The following is an 18,856-nucleotide window of genomic DNA, read 5'->3' as shown; positions in this document are numbered from 1 at the left end:
TTATGGGTTTTTTAAATTGTTTTATTTGGGAAAAGTGCTTCTTACAAAAGGGCAGCTGCAAAATACAGAGACCTCTGTAACAACTGTTTTCTCTTAAAGTGAAAGACTGGGTGGGATCCAAGGAATCAAAGCAGTAGATGGACACTCAGGAGCATCTCCAAGTTATTTTCAGGAAACAGAGCAACAAAACGCAGAGCTAACAATTTCCCATCAAGGAATCCTTCTAACAACTTGTCTCGTGGATTTTCACTCCTCCCGCACTTCAGTGGGAAAGTGTGACTTATTACTGCAAACCAAAGACCCCACTACAAGAAACACCTTAGAACATAGTTTTGAATCACATCTGTCTACCTGCAAAGCTCAGGGATGGAATGATGCAAACACCCACAAAAACAAACACAAAAACCCAACAATAAAACCCCCCAAAGGATGAAGGTTTATCAGAAAGTGCCTGGACTGGGAAGGCTAGATCATTAAACATTAAATACAACTGTGTGTCCAAGACCCAGTTTGTGTTAATAGATGGGAAAACCAGAGAGTTTTAACCTCTATGGCTAAGCCCATTTCTCTATTTATACAGACAGACAGCGCTAGCACTGCTCTAATAACAGCTACGGACACACTGCTTTGTCCTGTATGATCTATTTGCCACACTAGGCGGAAACGACTAAACCAAGCTTTTCCACTAAGGCTAAGAACGCCGCATCGATGCAGAAATGAGCTTATCACACACTCACACTCACACAAGCCACATCGATCAGCCGTATGTCAACTTCCAACTCGGCATTTCTTTTATGCCACTCTATCTTTTATGTGTGTTCTTTCACAATATTCCTATCACACTAAACACAGTAAAAATCTCAGCACATTCGCATCTGGTTACCCCGTAGTATTACTAGTGTGCAATTAAACAAGAGACCAAAACCACAGAACAAGAGCACGGAGTGGGGGATACGGGGTAGGGAACAGAGATAAAAACACAGATGTGCAGATTTCACCAGAAACCCCAAGTTTCTGTAGCAGAGGCTACTTGCCACAGTTTAGATCCTTCATCCATCACACCTCTCCTTGGACCTCAAAGCAGGGCCAGTGCTGTTACTTGTGAGTCTGAGGTCCTCAAAATGAGTGTGAAAAGTCCATAAACACTATCCTAGAACTGTGTGAACTTGGTTGAGAACAGATGACGCAACAAACCTACACTAACTGTCTGTCTGACAGTTAAGTTCATGTTACAAAAAAAACTAACTTTAAGATTTATTTTTGTAACTTTTTTAAACAGAAAACAACTCACTCTGTGGGGAAAGGTGAGGGATTATTGAGAAGACAGGCCCTGGGTAAAAGTTATTCCGACAGCACCTGGAGTTGACAGGCCTGCCTAGGAAACACGGACACTGCCACCCCACCACAGGGCACAGCTCCTGTCTGAGGCTCAGCCGACCAGTTCCCACGCCACGCATCGCTATAGATCCAAGTCATAAAAATCTTCCAGCTCATCATGAAACAAGTCCCACTCGTCTTCAGAGTCTGTCAGCTCGTCGTCCCCACCTGCAGCCAAAAGCATAAGCAACATCTCGCCCAGCTCAAAGGTGACCACCTCTTCTTCGTCGTGGTCAAAGGGGTTGCTGTTCTCTCTTTCCTCAATGAGCTCCCAGAAGTGGTTCCTTCGTTGGGCCTGTAAAAAACAAGGCCATGATAGGGGTGGCACTGCCGAGCAGCATCTTCTAGTCTCTTGTTTCTAAGGCAAAACGTCCAGCACACCAGAGGGCATGACGAACCAGACTTCTCATTTAGGGTTTCCACTTTACCAATCAATTCCTCCCCTCTGGTTACTTGATGCAAACAGTTTAGCCTAGAGATTTAAGCATCCTATTTTTTCCTTTCATATCCCTCCCAGTTTTCTGAGGTTGCTTTCCTCCTTTAACACTAGTCTCGCTCCCATAATCTCCTTCCCCTACCCCAAGGTGTGCAGGGCTCCACTGAGAGCGTGTCATTTCCCCCTTTAAAAAAAGTGAGAGTTACCCGGTATCTGCTTGATGTTCCCACTTTCTGTCTCTGTGGCTCCTCTCTACGGCCATCGGGGTAGGCATGCTTGTAAAAACAGTTCCCTCCAAATGGGCAGCTCCCACGTCCTTCATCAAAATACCTGCACGCCTTGTTGCTGGAAAGGAAAATATCGCAGCCCTTATTCACAGTGGATTTCAGGTCTGTACTCGACTATCATCCGGGGTTTCTTTAAACAGGTAGGGAGAGAACCATTGTGTCAGTTTACAGCCCTCCCCGAGGTGTGTTCTTAAACATGTGTGTGCTAACGCATGAAACACTAACGAGAAACAGACATTCGGTTCGAGTCTACACTGTTTAGCAGCTCGAGTACCGCAGATCCAGCAGAGCAGACCTTCTAGAAGCCCACACACAGGAGCACAGGACAACTAGAACACGGACTCAGAGTCAGGTAGCGCCCCAGGCACGGGCGTCAGCTCTCAGCAGTACAGGCTTCCTGGTAACACAGTCCCCGGCTCGCAGCCCCAGGACGGTGTTACACAGCAGGACACACAACGGGCACGTATTACCGGGGTGACAAAATACACTGTACTGGGAAGTTAAGAAAGGGCAGGAAGGAGGTAGGAGTGAGTACACAGTGCAGCACTGTCCCTGGCAGCGTGAAGCCACTCACGCTGCGCTGGGGCCTCAGCGAGGAAAGGCTGCAGCGCTCATACCTCATGGCCTCCTTGTATTTCTGAATGAGTTTCTGCTTCTCTTCTTTCTCTTCCACCCAGTACTCACTTGGAATGACAAAGTTAGATGTGATCCGGCATTCAGGGCAGGACCTGGGAAACAATGAACAGGCTGCAATGCAAATTCCCCTTTAGCGGCCCCGCCTCAACGACACACCCTGGTGTGTCAGCTCCAGGTTCAGACTTAAGGGAAAGGCAAGGGGGCAGCTCCTGAAAGGGCTCCACACTCTCACACAACTGACCGTTTCTCGGAAGGCAAGACAAGCTCCTTTACAAATTCAACTCAATGGCTAGCCAGTTCATTAAAAAAAATAACTTAGGTAAAAAAACAAAACCAAAAACAAAACAAAAGAAGACATTTCACACAGACTCCTTTTTCTTTCGTTGAAATAAATTTATTTCTTGTAACTTTGCTCTGTTTAGGTTATGCCGTTTTTGTTCAGTTATGAGAACAAGGATGGTGGATTATTGGCTAGCTTAATGAATGGAGTAGGAAAGTGGAAAATGTAAAACTTCAGGAAACATACATTCAGAGCTAGATAAGTTTGTTCACTGAGCCTAAACTGGCTAATCCATTAAACACAATCTCCTCAGAAAAAGCACGAAGATTCTACTAAACTGATACATAGGGTTTCCTCGTTCAAATAAAAGTAGATATACCAACTAACCTAGAAGCTAGCTGAAATACAAAGAAATCCCAATTAGAAGAATACCCCCGTTTCAAGATAAAATGCATGCATTTAAATGCGGTCCGTCTGGTTGAAAGTTGGCACAAGATACTAAATTCTTCCCCGAAATAGAAAGCACAAACGAAGGTTGGGGAGGAGCCTCACTTTATGATCTTGCTCTCAAATTGCTTAGCGCTCCTCCACTTGCGGATACACTTGAGACAGTAGGTGTGGCTGCAGTTGGACAGGACGCCGAAGCGGCGCTCGCTGGGGTTGGCCTTCTCGTAGACGACCTCCATGCAGATGCCACACACCATGTCCTGGCTGCGCTGGACGGCAAACGACAGCTCCATGTCCTTCTCATGGGCCTCAATGCAAGACTGGGAAAGGCGGAGAGAAGGGCAATCAAGTCACCGGACAACACCACGTCCCCTTGCCAGTTAACAGCTCACGTTCAGAGACCCAAACAGGCGGCTGAAAAGGTAAGACTCGCAGCCGGACAGTAAGAGCAGCTTTGTTCCCAAGTGACTACAGGTGTGCTGACATTTTGGGACTTCGCAGAAAGTCACACTGTGAGGACTCAACTTCGGGAACTGAAAAATACCCAATCTTCTCTACCGAGGGGCGCAGCTCACCCCCTGCTGTTATCCTCATTGAGCACAATGTTTCATACTAACTTTGTTGATTTTCTGGTTTTTAGGTGGAAAATGCGATCAGGAGTAAGCCCCTAATTTACAACCTGTCAGAAAATAAGCGTGAAGGACACCAACATTTATTAGCTGACACAATTAATGTGTCAGATACATAATGTTCACATTAGAAAAACCAGCTTTATTGAGAGATAAATCACGTACCATAGAACTCATTCAAAGTGTACCATTAAATGGTTTTTGGTGTGCGCAGAATTGTGCAACCATCACCACAGTCAATACTGGAACATTTTCGTCACCCCAACGAGAAACCCCATCCCCATAGGAGTCACTTATCTCCCCCTGAACACACTCCCCACTCAGTCCTGGGCAACTAACCTGTAGATTTGCTTATTCAGGACACGGCATATAAATATGTAACCTTTTGTGACTGGCTTTGTTCACTTAGCACATTTTCAAGGTCATCTATGTAGTAGAATATATGGGTATTTCACTTCTTTCTATTGCTGAGTAATATTCCGTTGCATGGATAGACCACATGTAGTTATCCATTCATCATCAGGTGACGGGCATTTCGGCTGTTTCCACTTTGGGGCTGTTACAAATAATGCTGCTATGAACGTTCATATACAAACTTTTGTGGACATCACATACTTTTTATTTTAATTGAGGTGTAATTGACATAGCATATTACACATTTTATAATCTGTAAGAAACATGCTAATTATAGGAAATGCAAAAAAGCAATAGAAAAAGTTACTCATAATCCCACATAACCACATTTTAGTATATTTTATCTTTTTCCTAAACCTTTTTTTAAACAATCTTCAGAGGTAAGCACTATTCCAATACGCTATGAAGATAGGATTCAAATTATGTCTATCTCACACCATGCACCACCCCTCAACAACCCAATTAATTTTTATTAGAGATAATTAGTATCAAAATTGGCTCCAATAAGTAAAAGGTTAATATAATGCCTTCACAACAAAAAAATTTATGCTGCAAATGGGCTTATTAAAGCCATAACCAGGAACCGTCACCCACTGCTGTTGGGAATTTAAAATGGTGCAGCAACACTGGAAGAGCAACTGCCAGTTACCATATGACCCAGCAACTCTACTCCAAGACAAAGTAAAACACATGTCCACAAAAATTTACACATGAATGTTTGGCATTATTCAGAGTCAAAAAGTAAAACAACCCACACGTCCGACTAACAAATAGAAAAACAAACTGTGGTCTAGTCATACAGTGGATTACTCAGCCATAAAAAGAACAAAGGACTGATACACACTACAACATGAATGAATCTTGAAAACATTATGCTAATGTTTTAGCCAGTCAAAGGGCCACTTCTATGATTCTACTCATATGAAAAGTCCAGAATTGGCAAATCATGGAGATAGAAAGCAGGTTAGTTTTTGCCAGGGGCTGAAGGGAGAGTGATGGAGGAAATTGATGAGGTTTCTTTCCAGGATGATGAAAATGTCCTAAAATTAGACAGAACAGTGGTAATGGTTGCACAACCCTGTAAATATGTTAAAAACCAATGAAATGTGCATCTTAGAAAAGCTGTTAATTAAAAACAAAAAGAAAAAATATAAGAAGTCTGAGATTCTGAACGTATGATTTCTTGAGAAGCCCAGGAAAGAGAATATCCCTACTTACTGATAACCATTTGGTTCACCAAAGGTTTCTCTGCAATGAACTGGCCCTGCTGCGAAAGGGCAAATCTAGTCCTCACACCACTGAACGTGGAGTCCGCTAAAGACTTACTTTTATGTGCTGTGATCTCTGGGCCGCGTCCACTGGGTGGAGGACTTGCAGCCCACACATGTCACAGGAGTCTCCGTGGAGATACACACAGTTCTCCCCGTATCGGCACTCTCCCACGGCGGCGTACGGGCAAAGCTGCTGCTTCGTTTCCACTGTGCTTTGCTCCTTCTCGGAGTCTTCCTTGGTCACTGAGCCCTGCAGGGGAGCGTCAGTGCAGGAAGGGGCAGCTGAAAATGTTCAAGAGGGTGGTAAAGGTCCAACACGGATATGGCAGACAAACTCTAAGGTAACTGAGACGCTAACTGAAAAGAACTTCAATTACACTCCAAAACAGTCTATTGAACTAATTTCCTTGCTCTTGAAAAACATGAGCTTTTCTTAATGCTGGTATTTCCAAGATTTGGCTTGTAAAAAGGAAAAACAATGTTTTATGTATTCCTTGTGAAACTGGCTTCAGGTTTTCAAAACACTCTAAATTCATGACTATTGGGATTCAGAAAGTTTTTCACTCCACCTGTAAGTCTCAGGTAATCCAATTAAGATTAGGCTAACTGAAGATTGGAAGCAGGAAGGTGGTGAAAACTCAGCTAATTGACGACCTACTGTCTAGCCCTCTAACTTGTTTTTATTCTTCAAAATACTCACTCCGGCCACAGTAGGGCTGGCCAGGAACAAACTCAATGGCATTCACCCAGTCTTCTGAACCTGCTCCTACAGTTGCAAAGTTTGAATTTCTTGACTCGGCCTCGCCCGTATTCATTTCCACAATCGGTCCAACTGCTGAAGGGAGACTTGAGGAAGCAGCAAGGGACACCTTTGCAGTTAGATCTGTACTAGTCGTTTCTTCCTGTTTCAATGGCTTGCTGTGCTCATACCTAAAGAAAAATCCAGAAGTCAGCTTCAGCAGTCACTGTCTAACCTGAACCCTCTAGATGGGATACGGGGGGGGGGGGGGGGGCAAAGTGTGTACAAGTAGACACTTTGGTCAACGTTGCTCAAGCAGTAGTTCGCCGTCATCAGAAGTGTCTGGACGCTGATGGGAACGACTTTGAGCACCTCTTGTCATTGCAGAAGTCAAACGTGACTTGTATTCATCTTTTGTTATCAGCATATATTGAGTATTACAATTTTAATAGTTTTCCTTTCTTACAATGTGTCTGCATTTCTTTGTGGCACCCTCTGTATATGCCCTGATCCTGTTCTTGGGTTCTTGTCAAACTACTGTGCACATGAAGCACCTGGGAAATTGTTAAAGGCAGATAAATAATTTTTAATTCTGGAGTGGAGCCCCCGATTCTGCATGTCCAACAAGCCCCCCCCCCCAACATGAGGCTCATACTACTTCTGGTCCAGGGGCCACATTCTGAGCAGCAAGGCCATAGAACGGGGTGGGGGGGGGCAGCAGAAAACATTAAAAGGTCAAATACGTAATAAGTATTTCAGGCTTTGCTGGTTATACTGGTCAATGGTCACAAGTATTCAACTCTGCAACTGCAGTTCAAAAGCAGCCATAGGTATTATTTAAATGATATGTGTGGCTGTGTTCCAATATAACTTTACTTACAAAAAGAGCCTTTGGCCAGGTTTGGCCTACAGGCCCGTTTGCCCACCCCTGACGTAGACCATCAGTGGTACCTCAGCAGTTTTCAAACGTAATCCATGAGCTCTGAAACATTCGAAAACAGCCGACAGCTAGGCCTCAGGATCTTGCCTTCAGGGGAAGCTGTGTGACATATTCGACTTCTGAGTCGTGTTTGAAAACCGAAGCATTTACTTCCGGTTTATGGCATTCATAAACCAAAATGTTCATCAGAGACGTTCGAAAACTGAGGTACTACTGTATTTCCCTTCAAATTCCACTCTAGTCAAGAGTTTCAGATAGTTAACAATCTACAGTTCCCATGGAAACTCGGCTAAAGAGACTGTGCGGTGAAAACTGATAAATCAAAGCAAGGCTGACACTCAAATTTGACAAGTGGAAATGTGGAACATTCTACCGACACAGAAATTAAAGTGCTCCCGTTATTAAAAGGGAGACACAGTACTGACTACATAGACAAGGCATGTTTGCTTTTCCTACATCCATTCATTCACCTAGTTATTTCCTTTCCTGTGGGAAGCGGGCTGTGAGCTGACAAGGGCCTTGCAGCTGCAAGGTCATTTCCATGGGAAGCATCGCCTCAGCAATCTTCCCAGAAAGTACAAGATAACACTAATGCAGCCACAGACATACAAACTGGCCAATACACAAAACAAAATATCCTAATAATACCTGCTTGTTCTGCTAATACTTGTTTGTTTAGATAACTACTCTAAGACTGTATAAAAACTGTGTGTGTGAAGTAAAGACTGTGCCACTGCTCTGCCATCTGTGGACGGTGGACCTCCCGGTCCCAGCTTTCCTGTCTCTGCGTCTTTTCTCAATCTCCTCACCCTTCCTCCTCAGGCCAAGCCCTCCAGGCCGCACGGCTCTTTCCCAAATTCTTACCCTACCCATTTTCTCTTCTCATTCCTTTTCATCTGTAAAATTTATCATTAAACCACATCTCCAAGTATATAGAAAAACTATTTCCTTCAAAAAGCAACTTTCTGCCTGAGAAAATCCTCACAATTCTTTGAGCATTTTCTGTTAGCCATTCAGACACCATAAATTAACAATGTACATAGTAAATCTAAACTGTGTCATAACTTATAGTGTTTCTAGCAGTTCTTGTAATTAATTGGGCAATACTAACTATCTGTTTTATAGGTGTCTACATCTAAAAAAGAAGTGAAACCTAACTAAAGACTGTCATTTACCTTATGGAACAATTGTTGAGCGGGTTTATCTTTATATTATATTATCCAAACCTTTATATGCCTCCTGGTAAGCATTCAGTAAACTACTTTGCTTTTCAGTGCAAGGACTTGGAGTATCCTGTTATCAGCTACAAAAACCCAATGCATTTTAATCCAGACTGGAATCAATGCAAGCTAAGGAATGAGAAGGAACTATCATGAATATGCTTTCGTTTTTAATCATCTCACTCCATCATCAAAAAACTGTGAAGGAATCACTGTCATTATTTTAGGTGACGCAAACGACGTAACTGTCAAATAAGTGGTGTCCCAGGTCTATGGTGACTCTAAAGCTGCTCTGTCCAGTATGGCGGCCACTGGCCGTATCCGCTATAAATGATTCCCTCCATGAGGAGTTACATTATTTGAAATCCCAGCATTGCCACGTTGTATAAAAAGATCCTTACATAGTAAGAGTGAAACGTAGATTTCTTGGGGAGGGAGGTTATCACTTTGTGAGGGGTGTAAATGTCTAACTATTATGTTGCTTTGTACTTTTCTAATAAAATAAAAAATATGTATGACTGATAATATATATATTTTATATAAAGCTATAATAGAAAAAAAAAGAAGAGTAGGTTTCAGTCCGCAGGTATAAGCTGAACAAGAAAACAAGCAGTCATGGAACCAGCCCTTCCGTAAGATTCCTTCCTTAACTAGTGGTAACCACGTTCGTGGTAGTCACCTCTCAGCCTGTCCTAAACAATTTCCACCTCACGTCCCTTTCCGGCAGACTATTAGTAGTACATAGGTTTCCCTAAGTCCTTTCATTTTATCCTAAGGGCTCTAAACCCAGCTCAATCCGGATCATTCCCCGAAGAGGCAGGTGTATAAAGAAAACCGAGAAGAAACGCAGTTCCCTAGGTGATTCCTGTGTCTAAGGGCCAAGGCCTCCCCCATTGTCTGTCACAAGAAGCCCACTCCTTGTATCCCTGTCCTAGGCTGCGGGGGGCCTTGTATCCTCTCCCCCAAGGCATGCCGGGAGGGGCTGGCAAAGCCATCTGAAAAATAAGCTGACTGACACACACAGTCTAGGCCTGGGCTCAAATGTCTTCAATTTAACCTTAGTTCCCATTCCGCCTACACGGGCTAATCAGATGAGTTCCACTTCTGAAATAGGACACTCACTCTGTCACTACGCAGCCATACGTTTCCTCTTCTGTCGCACAGCCTATTCTCCAGGGTGTTCTGGGCATGTTAGTCTTGTCCCCATTCTTCCCAACATTCAATTCCGCTCTCCCCAGACATGGTTTACAAGGATTCTCAACTGACCAACTAGTCGGGGAATCCAGTTGCCCTACAATTAAGCTGCTCTGGAAAACCTACGAAGACCATCCGACTACAAAGAATTGCTCATCAATAACTTTCCCCACCCCATTAATACCGTGACTGCAAAGACATAGCTGGGGGTTTTGTTTTTGAGAAGTAGCACTGTGTCCTTTTTTCCCCTTTCCAGCAATATTGCAATGAAGAAATTAGCAGCGAGCAAAATAAACGACTCCTAAACTCCGATGTCAGAGGTTCCACTTCTGAGCTCCCAGTCACATGAAAAAGATCTTCTTCTCTACCCTTACCAGATTTCCTAGAACAGGTGTGGGCTGACCTAACATTAATATCCCACCCATTAATAATTTCTTAGTCTTTTGCACTCTAAGCATTTGAACCCGATAGCTGACACAATTCTTTTCTGATTAACAGGACACTGAAACTGGCTATGACATTGCCAAAATGTCTCACCTTGTGTGACGGTTTAGAGTATGTCCCAAATTCATACTTTGATACTCCTCCCTTCAAAAGGTGAAGCCCAATCTCTCTCGTCTCGAAGGTGGACTGGATTTAGTGACTTGCTTGTAATAAACAGAACATAGTGGAAGTGACCGGTGTGACTTCTGAGACTAGGTCATAAAAGGCACTGTGGCTTCACCCTTGCTGTCGCTCTTGAGTCACCTGCTCTGGGGAAAGCTGGCTGCCAGGTGTGGGCACTCAAGTCCCCTATGGAAGAGTCCACATGGTGAGGAACTGAAGTCTCCACCAGCCGACTGGAGGGAGCCATCTTAAAAGTGGCCCTCCCGCCCACACCAAGACTTCAGACGATGGCAGCCCTGGCCAAAATCCTGACTGCTACGTCCTGGGAGTCTGAGCTAGGACCTCCCAGTGAAGCCACTACCAGATTCCACACCCTCAGAAACTATGAGATGATAAATGTTTTATGGTTTTCAAGCTGTGAAATTTTGGGATAATTTGTGTAACATCAATAGATAAGTAAGACACCTATATATTTTCTGAACCCACTACTGCTGAATTGCAATTTAACAGGATTATGGCACCAATTCAATGAATGATAGCGATTACTTAATAACAAATCCCTTTTGGTTCTCTAACATTCTGAACCTCGAGAGACATTCTTGAAGCTTTTCCCCTAAATTTTAGCTTAAGTGGTTTTGGGAACTCAAAGGCTTCAGGAAAATTTAGTTGAATGACAAATCTTAACTAGTAACCTAAATACACTGTTCCAAATGCCTACGATCCCTAATTCACACTAAGAACAACTGAAACCAGTCCTGATGGGTCAAGTATGCATCTCATCCTTGGTCTTGGAAAGGAAATGCCAGATACAAACACACCTTCACCACTCTCTCTGCAGAACCTGCTCCTCAGGCATTAACTAAAGACTGTATCACAAACGCATTTTTTTAAAGTGTAGTAATACATTTCCTCCAAGTCAGAGATTTCTTTCTGTCAGTGTACTACCATTCCTAAGGAGTCCTTCTCAAAGCATTATTTTCAATCTGTTACTTATAAAGCGATTGGGATTATCTATTTTACTCATTTTTCCCCAGCCTCCAATCTGCCCCTGAACCAAATTTGTAAACAAATTCTTACCTGCAGCGGTCTCCGTAAATGCAGTAGCCTCGCTGGAAGTACTTGCACACTACGCCGTACGGACTGTCAGAGAGGTCATGCGAGTAGCGGCAGTTATCTCCTTCCTTACAAACCCCATGCATGAAATACCTGTGAGACAAAGAACCACAAGTTGGATTAAAAAAGATGAAAGCCCACACACAAAGCAGAATGACGGGATGCCCATTAAGTTATCCCTCACGGTGCCACCCTCACGGTGCCACCCTCACGGTGCCACCCTCACGGTGCCACCAGGCTGCCTACGGACACAAGCCCCGAGTTGGATTTAAACTTTCAGTCGTCATTCACTTTGCCTCTGCAGGTTAAGTCTGACCACTGTTCTCATTTTACAGCCCTGGGGGAGCGGGGTTGCTTCTAGTTTTCCACTAACTTTAGCCATAATGGCAGCTCTTTCTGTAAAAAAAAAAAAAAAATCAAAGAGAAAGAAGCAACGGAGACTGGAATGAGTCAACTACTCTAAAGTGTTTCACTTCTTCAAGAAACCACTTTAATTCTTTAAAAGCCAAATGAAAATCTACAAGCAAAATTTGCTTCAAAAGGAAAGGCAAAGGGAAATCACTTTAGCCCTTCGTTTCGCAGGCAGCTGTCCTTCTGCCTGAAACGCTTACGTGTGTACCTAACTAGCAGTTTCCAAACAGCAAGTATCAGAGTGTGGGACTCAGTAAATAGCTCCCAAATAGACCTGGGCCAGCAGTGTCAGCATCACCTGGGGATTTTCTAGAACGGCAAATTTTGAGGCCTTACCTGAGACCAACTAATCTGTAACTGGAAGGTGGGAGGGCAGTTAAGGCGCGCAGCAGTCTGCATTTCTCTAAGTCACTCTGAATCAGGGACGTGAAAAGGGTCTAATTGTGGAAAGTGAGAACTACCACACACACCCCCACCAGCCCAGCACTGGCTTCTGTGGGTGTTTTTATTCTTTGGTCCTTGACAGGGTCTTCTCTTGAGGAAGGTTAGGAAGATTTATCGTTGGCAGGCTATACCGCCCCAAACATGCACCTGGGGATGGGCAGGATAGCAATAAATACATTTTACCTGCCCACTGATTTGAATGATACACAGAAAGGAGTCCTATTTACCTAAGGAGCCTTGACGAAGGCTGCCCCACATTGAAATGTGAAAGAACATGGTAAGAAGTCAAATTATAACTATAATTAACCTAATTTCAACTGTTACTAGGTTTAACTTAATCTAACATGGGTTTAAGCTTTTGCAACAGGATGACTTTCTGCAAGCTTTGAAGCTGTTTGAGTGTCACATAACCCAAATTTGAGCTAAACCACTAGTATCAATAGATAACGAAGAAATTAACACTTAAAACAAAATAAACAAGTCAATAATAATTACATTGTAATCACCACTGTTGGTGTAATCATGCTAAAGAAGTATCTACAGTTGAAATAGGTTATTCATTTAAAACAGTCTCACTGTTTGAATAGTTGCTTTCTGTCTGATCCCCAGTGGGAACATGTCCACTCTCACGTTCTAAACACAAGACAAAGGTATCCATACTTTCCGTATTTCCTTGGGTCAGTTGCAAGTCAGAAATGTCTATTTTAAGGTTTGATAAAATATCCGCCTAGAGATTGCAAGCCGGGCAGATAGCTCCTAAATCTCAGGCACAATACTTGGAATTACGTTTGTTCTTAAATCCTATTCTGCCATGTTTCCATTCATTCAATTGTTGCACTTAGGTTTTATGTCAAATTACGTCTTCTACGAATCACTACCTGACAGCTGCTGACCTTAACCTTTTTTTTTTTTAAATCAGTTGCTTCAAGAAATTCAACTCCCCGGACGGCCCGGTGGCTCAGGCGGTTAGAGCTCCATGTTCCTAATGCTGAAGGCTGCCAGTTTGATTCCCACATGGGCCAGTGGGCTCTCAACCACAAGGTTGCCAGTTTGATTCGACTCCCGCAAGGGATGGTGGGAAGCGCCCCCTGCAACTAACAATGCAACTGGAGCTGAGCTACACCCTCTACAACTAAGATTGAAAGGACAACAACTTGACTTGGAAAAAGTCCTGGAAGTACACACTGTTTCCCAATAAAGTCCTGTTCCCCTTCCCCAATAATAATAATAATAATAATAATAATAATAAATCTGAAAAAAAAAAGGAATTCAACTCCTTGATCCTGGCACTTTATAGTTCAACACAACACGCATCCTTGGAACTGCAAACACACACACACCACTATTACTTTTTGACATCCATGATGACTGAAAACTGTTCTCTAGAATCCAAAATGACAGTGAAAATTAAAGTCAGCAGATAGATTGGCTGGCCTAAGACAGTGAACAGTGGTCTATTAGCACTTTTTGGCCACAAGCACACATAATATAGCAGATGACCAAGAGTGAAGAGAACAAGGGCAAACTTGGGGGAGATGGGGCTGGATAGCTCGGGAAGACTCTGCAGAGCCTCGTGAGCTATCTTAGAGCAGTAAGAAAACCATTGAAGGACTCGAAACAAGGAAGTGTCAGAATCAGACTCAACTTTTAAAACACTACATTAAAGACACCTAGGTGGGGCCGGCCCGGTGGCTCATGCGGTTAGAGCTCCGTGCTCCTAATGCCGAAGGCTGCCGGTTCGATTCCCACATGGGACAGTGCCAGATGGCTCAGTTGGTTGGAGAGCGGGCTCTCAACCACAAGGTTGCCGGTTCGACTCCTGGAAGGGATGGTGGGCTGCACCCCCTGCAACTAACAACGGCAACTGGACCTGGAGCTGAGCTGTGCCCTCCACAACTAAGACCGAAAGGACAACAAATTGACTTGGAAAAAATCCTGGAAGTACACACTGTTCCCCAATAAAGTCCTGTTCACCCCCCCAAAAATATTTAAGACACCTAGGTATCTTATCTTGCCACAAGAAAATTTTAAGTAACTGGAGTAGCTTAGCCAGAAGACAAAGGAATAAGCTTTTCCAGCCCATTCCTGCCAGTGAATACTGTATGCGGGAAGCTCCATCATAGATGTGGCTCAACATCAGGACTGAGAAAAAAAGCTATTCAGCAATGAAAGAAGTTCCTGAGGCCCAGAATGAGCATCACTGGAGGAACTCAAGTAGACACAAAACCTCCGGGTGCTGCATAAGCGGCAAACACTACAATACAAGCCCTGATTAGCTACTGCCACATAATAAGTATTATTTCACATGTTGCTGCTGCATGTGTCTGGTCTGGGTTTTTTGGTTTGTTTCACTTGTCTCTCAGTGATACTCACACTGTTGGGATACCCAGAATTACAGACAGTCCTCACCATGAAATTCCTTCTCGCCAACCCATCTCTGTGGAAGTCTGAGAGATTCCTGACATGATAGTGGCAGGTAACAGGAAAAGGAAAAAGGCAGCCCACTCCCGAGAATTTCTCCCCAAAACCAAACCAATCAAAATAACTTTTTTTGTTTTTAAATGCCACCACCAAAAAGCCACCATTCAAAGTCACCTGATGCCACTGCCCATGCTGAGCTTGTCTTCAGTGACAAGCTGGGCCATTTCCTTCCACCTTGAAGATGCAATGGCTCCAAGCAGACACTGTCCAGTAATAAAGACAAATACAAGTGACGAGAAAACCCTTACTGTTGTACCTCTTGGAAACCTAAGCATGGTCACCGAGATACATTACAAGAAACACCAACAGCAGCTTGTGAAGGTACAAGAGAACCAAACAACACCCCCACAGTACCTCCAGACAGCATAACAACCTCTCTGGGGATTTACAGAAAGTACAGATTCATGTGGCATGTAGTCACATAATCTGGTTACATTTCTTACTTTGATATTTAATTTCTGATGAGGGCATGTCCCATTTCGCAAACTAGTTTGTAAATAATTCCTGTTGGTTAAGGATCACGGTTTATTCTGCCTTTTCTCTCCTACAGTACCTATACAGATAATACTTACATACTTGTTTAACTGTAGAAGACAGCTAAGGTGTCAAGATGAATCAGTCCCAGTAGCAAGTAAGTTTCCAGCCCAGGAGAAGAAAAAATATTCTGTAATGCCATCCCTTCAAAAAAACCCCATAATAGTTGCCCAGTAATGAATTTCACGATAGCTATCACAGCACTTGGACAAAGACTTTCTATAAGAATTTCTGTCATTTTTAAGCTATATTAACTACACTTAAAGAACACTCATCTACCACTGTAGAAGCACTGTGGTAAAGCAGTGTCTAAGTAAGTGGTAAGTAAAAATTACAATTTGCAAGTATAACTTCTCTTTAAGTATTAATTGTTTGAACCCCACACGCTCAAGGAAGCTAGAAGCAATAGCATTTCTATTTCATAATATTCCTCCAAATGGCCTGGTGGGGGCAGCATAACACAGTTCCTTCGGATAGGTATGAATAGGTTTTTCTGAAGCAGAAATAAAATACGAGAGAACTTCAAAAGAAATAATAGTAACTAACAAGAAAATACAGATGACCCTAAGCAAGTAAAAACAAATATCAAACAACAACAACAACAAAAAACAACACAAATATCCATCATCCAAACAACTCTAACTTCTAAGAGGATTATACCCTGTGTAAAGAAACCAGCCTCAGTCCAATTCCTAGACCTGAGGGGAACCAGGCACAAACACTGGAACACATCACTATTTTGAATTCTCTTCAAAGGGGCTTTAGCTATCAAACACACTGAAAATATTTATAATACAACGCATTTCTGCATTCCCTTTGACAGCTAGCCCTATCTTTCACTGTAGGCATGAACGCTTAATTACTGAATAACTGAATGACGTGGTCCTGGAAAGATATACATGGTCCATTAAGTCTTTTGTCTTTGCTAATTTACGAGTGGTTTTTAAAAAAAGAACAGCAGAGGAATCTTACTAGTACATACTACAGTGGATAATTTTAGGTGTGGATTTGTCGACATCAATTCAAGCACTTACTGAGTTTACTAGCTCCTGAATAAAACCCTACAGCCCTAAAGCAAAAGCTACAGACAGGCTTGTATTTAAAAAAATCTAAGCAATTACACTTACACCTGTGTCCTTTACATAGTGCTTTTTTTCAAAATATTAGATTACTGAGCTATGTAAATTTCTTAAATACACAGATCTATCGGTTCGTGGGCAAAGAATTCCCACTGGTACAGGACACATCTAGGCTATTTCATTAGGACATTAATTAAAGATCTAAATACAGGCAAAGAGGAATGATTAGCATGGTAAGTTAAGCTGTTTTGAATTCTGATGATACCGGTGAGGAACTTGAAAAGGGGAAACAAAACAGGGAAAAGTAACTAACAGAAGGGAAAGTAAAGTGTGGGAAGTGACAAAGAATTACTGTGAAGAGATGTAAAGCTGGGCTCAAGTTTCAAACACAACAGGTTAATAATGAGATAAGTCGATCAGGTTGGTGATGGGTTTTCAAGGCTAGACTATATTTAGATTAGAGATGGTGGGACAAATGTAGGCACTGCATGGAGTCCTTAAAGAACTCATATTCAAGGAAGATTATTGTCAGTGTATGAAGGTAGCCTGGGACTGCAGGGTGGAAAGTTCAGGAATATAAAGGTTACAACAGTTCTTTTAGGATTCAACCAGCACACATAAATCCTGGAAAAAGCACTGTAGCGAAAAAGAGAAACTGACTCAAATAATTGGCTCCAGGAATAAGAATTTTAAAATTCTCATTTTAGGGATACCGCATTTGATTCAATTCTTGGGATCTACAGATGACCGGTAAGAGACGCTCCCTAAAATAGCTTTTATGTTTTCTCCATCCCGCTACTGAAAATAAACATAATTAAGCTTATCATTCATGCCTTGAATGCATCAATTAAAGACCGGGAACGTTTCAATCTCGCTATTAATACTAGAACAGCGAGTTCTGTGTATTAGGAATAGTTTATGTAGCTCCACATAAATTACCCCACCCAGGTGAAAACTGGCATTTCGGTTGCAACCGAAATGAGTCAAGCTTCCAGTCCTACTGATCCCTTTTTTAAAATCCAAATATGACATCCAATTAAAGGCCCTAACCTTCTATGTGCTGCTCGATAATTTTCTACATGCGTATACACGTTCGTGTCACCGCCATCCACAAATCCCTTATTTTTAAAAATCCGTTTTCATCCCCGACACACCAAACCAAAACTAAACGTCTCCCCTCCGGGAGCGAGGTTTTTGACTCCCTGCAGGAGATACGTGGATTTCAAAAGAGAAACTGTTCGCCGGGGGAGGGGAACGCAGCTCGGAAAACCTAAGGCGGAGGATGGGACCCCGGCCCGGCACTGGGTTCGGAGACAAAGCTCAGAACCGCCAACCTCGATAAACATACAAAGAAATAACAAAAGCTACTTGTCCGGCTGGGGCGGGGGGCGGGGAGACGCGAGCAGACGTTACAAACGGATGACACGGAGCGGGACCCGGCAGCCAGGCCACCGCGCCGGGACTCGCGCCGGCGTCCCCGGGCCCAGCAGGGTCGCGGGGAAGCCGGCTCCAAGCGACACCAGCCACCCCTTCCCGAACCTGCGGAGCGGAGGCAAAGGGTGGGGGGGGGGGATCGGCGACAATAAAAGGAGGGAGGAGTCACCCTACCTCTCCCTCTGCGCGCCGCGCCGCACGGCCGGGTGCGGGGAGGGCGGCGGGCGGCGCGGCGGTTCCGCAGCGAGGGCTCGCGCGCCCGGGCCTCGGCGGCCGGCGGGGGTTGACGCAGCGCGGGCGGGGCGGCCGTGGGGACGGCGACAGCGGCGAAACGCCGGCTGCTCTCCCTCCTCCGCCCGCCCGCCCCTTCCTCCGCAGCCGCGGCCCCCCTCCCCGCGCCGGCGCCGGGCCGCGCAACGTCTCACCTGCAGGTGACCTGCTTAGTCCAGCCGCCGCAGCTGCCGCCTCCCCCTCCCCCCGCCCCCGGGGACGGGGAGGTGACTGTGGGGATAGGGGTGGGGGAGGCCGCTGCCACCGCCGCCGCTGCCGCTCCTGCTCCTGATGGTGTGGCTGTTGTTCCGGGAGCTGCAGCCTCCGCCATTACTGTTTATCCCACACAGCAATGGCACCGGAACTTCCGGATCACATAGTTCCGGTCCGGCTGCGGGGAGGAGAAGGCGGCGAGGCGAGGGGAGGGGAGAGGAAGGAGACCGCAGCGCCCGCTTGCTCCCCTCGGCCCCACGTCGAGTCTCCGAGCGCTCTAGCGGCTCGAGCTACTGGCCTGAGCCGGAGAGCCCGCGGCCCGCCCCTAGCGCCCTCTGATTGGTGGACGAGACCGCTCCGCCTGAGAGGGGCGGGGCTGGGGCGGGCTCCGGCAGGTGGGT

General features: G+C 44.5%; 1 protein-coding gene across 2 annotated transcripts; it reads right to left on the bottom strand.

The window, feature by feature from the left end:
• MKRN1 (makorin ring finger protein 1) lies at positions 1–18,742 on the bottom strand. 2 transcript variants are annotated; one of them, XM_019749870.3, is made up of 8 exons: positions 18,398–18,742; positions 11,554–11,682; positions 6,478–6,707; positions 5,833–6,059; positions 3,569–3,783; positions 2,718–2,828; positions 2,020–2,158; positions 1–1,672 (listed from the first exon to the last, which is right to left on the bottom strand). In XM_019749870.3, exons 1-8 carry the CDS (start codon positions 18,571–18,573, stop codon positions 1,460–1,462), a joined length of 1,440 nt encoding a protein of 479 aa, XP_019605429.3. In that variant the 5' UTR covers positions 18,574–18,742; the 3' UTR covers positions 1–1,459. The 2 variants fall into 2 exon arrangements, with proteins under 2 accessions (XP_019605429.3, XP_074171372.2); XM_074315271.2 differs by lacking the exon at positions 18,398–18,742 and adding an exon at positions 18,147–18,332.
• Between the last annotated feature and the right edge of the window lie 114 nt (positions 18,743–18,856).

Source organism: Rhinolophus sinicus, chromosome 8 (genome assembly GCF_057876585.1).
Source record: "Rhinolophus sinicus isolate RSI-liver-muscle chromosome 8, RSI-T2T, whole genome shotgun sequence".
Lineage (NCBI taxonomy): Eukaryota > Metazoa > Chordata > Mammalia > Chiroptera > Rhinolophidae > Rhinolophus > Rhinolophus sinicus.
The sequence above is the reverse complement of the archived record's forward strand: the minus strand, read 5'-3'. Positions and strand labels throughout refer to the sequence as shown.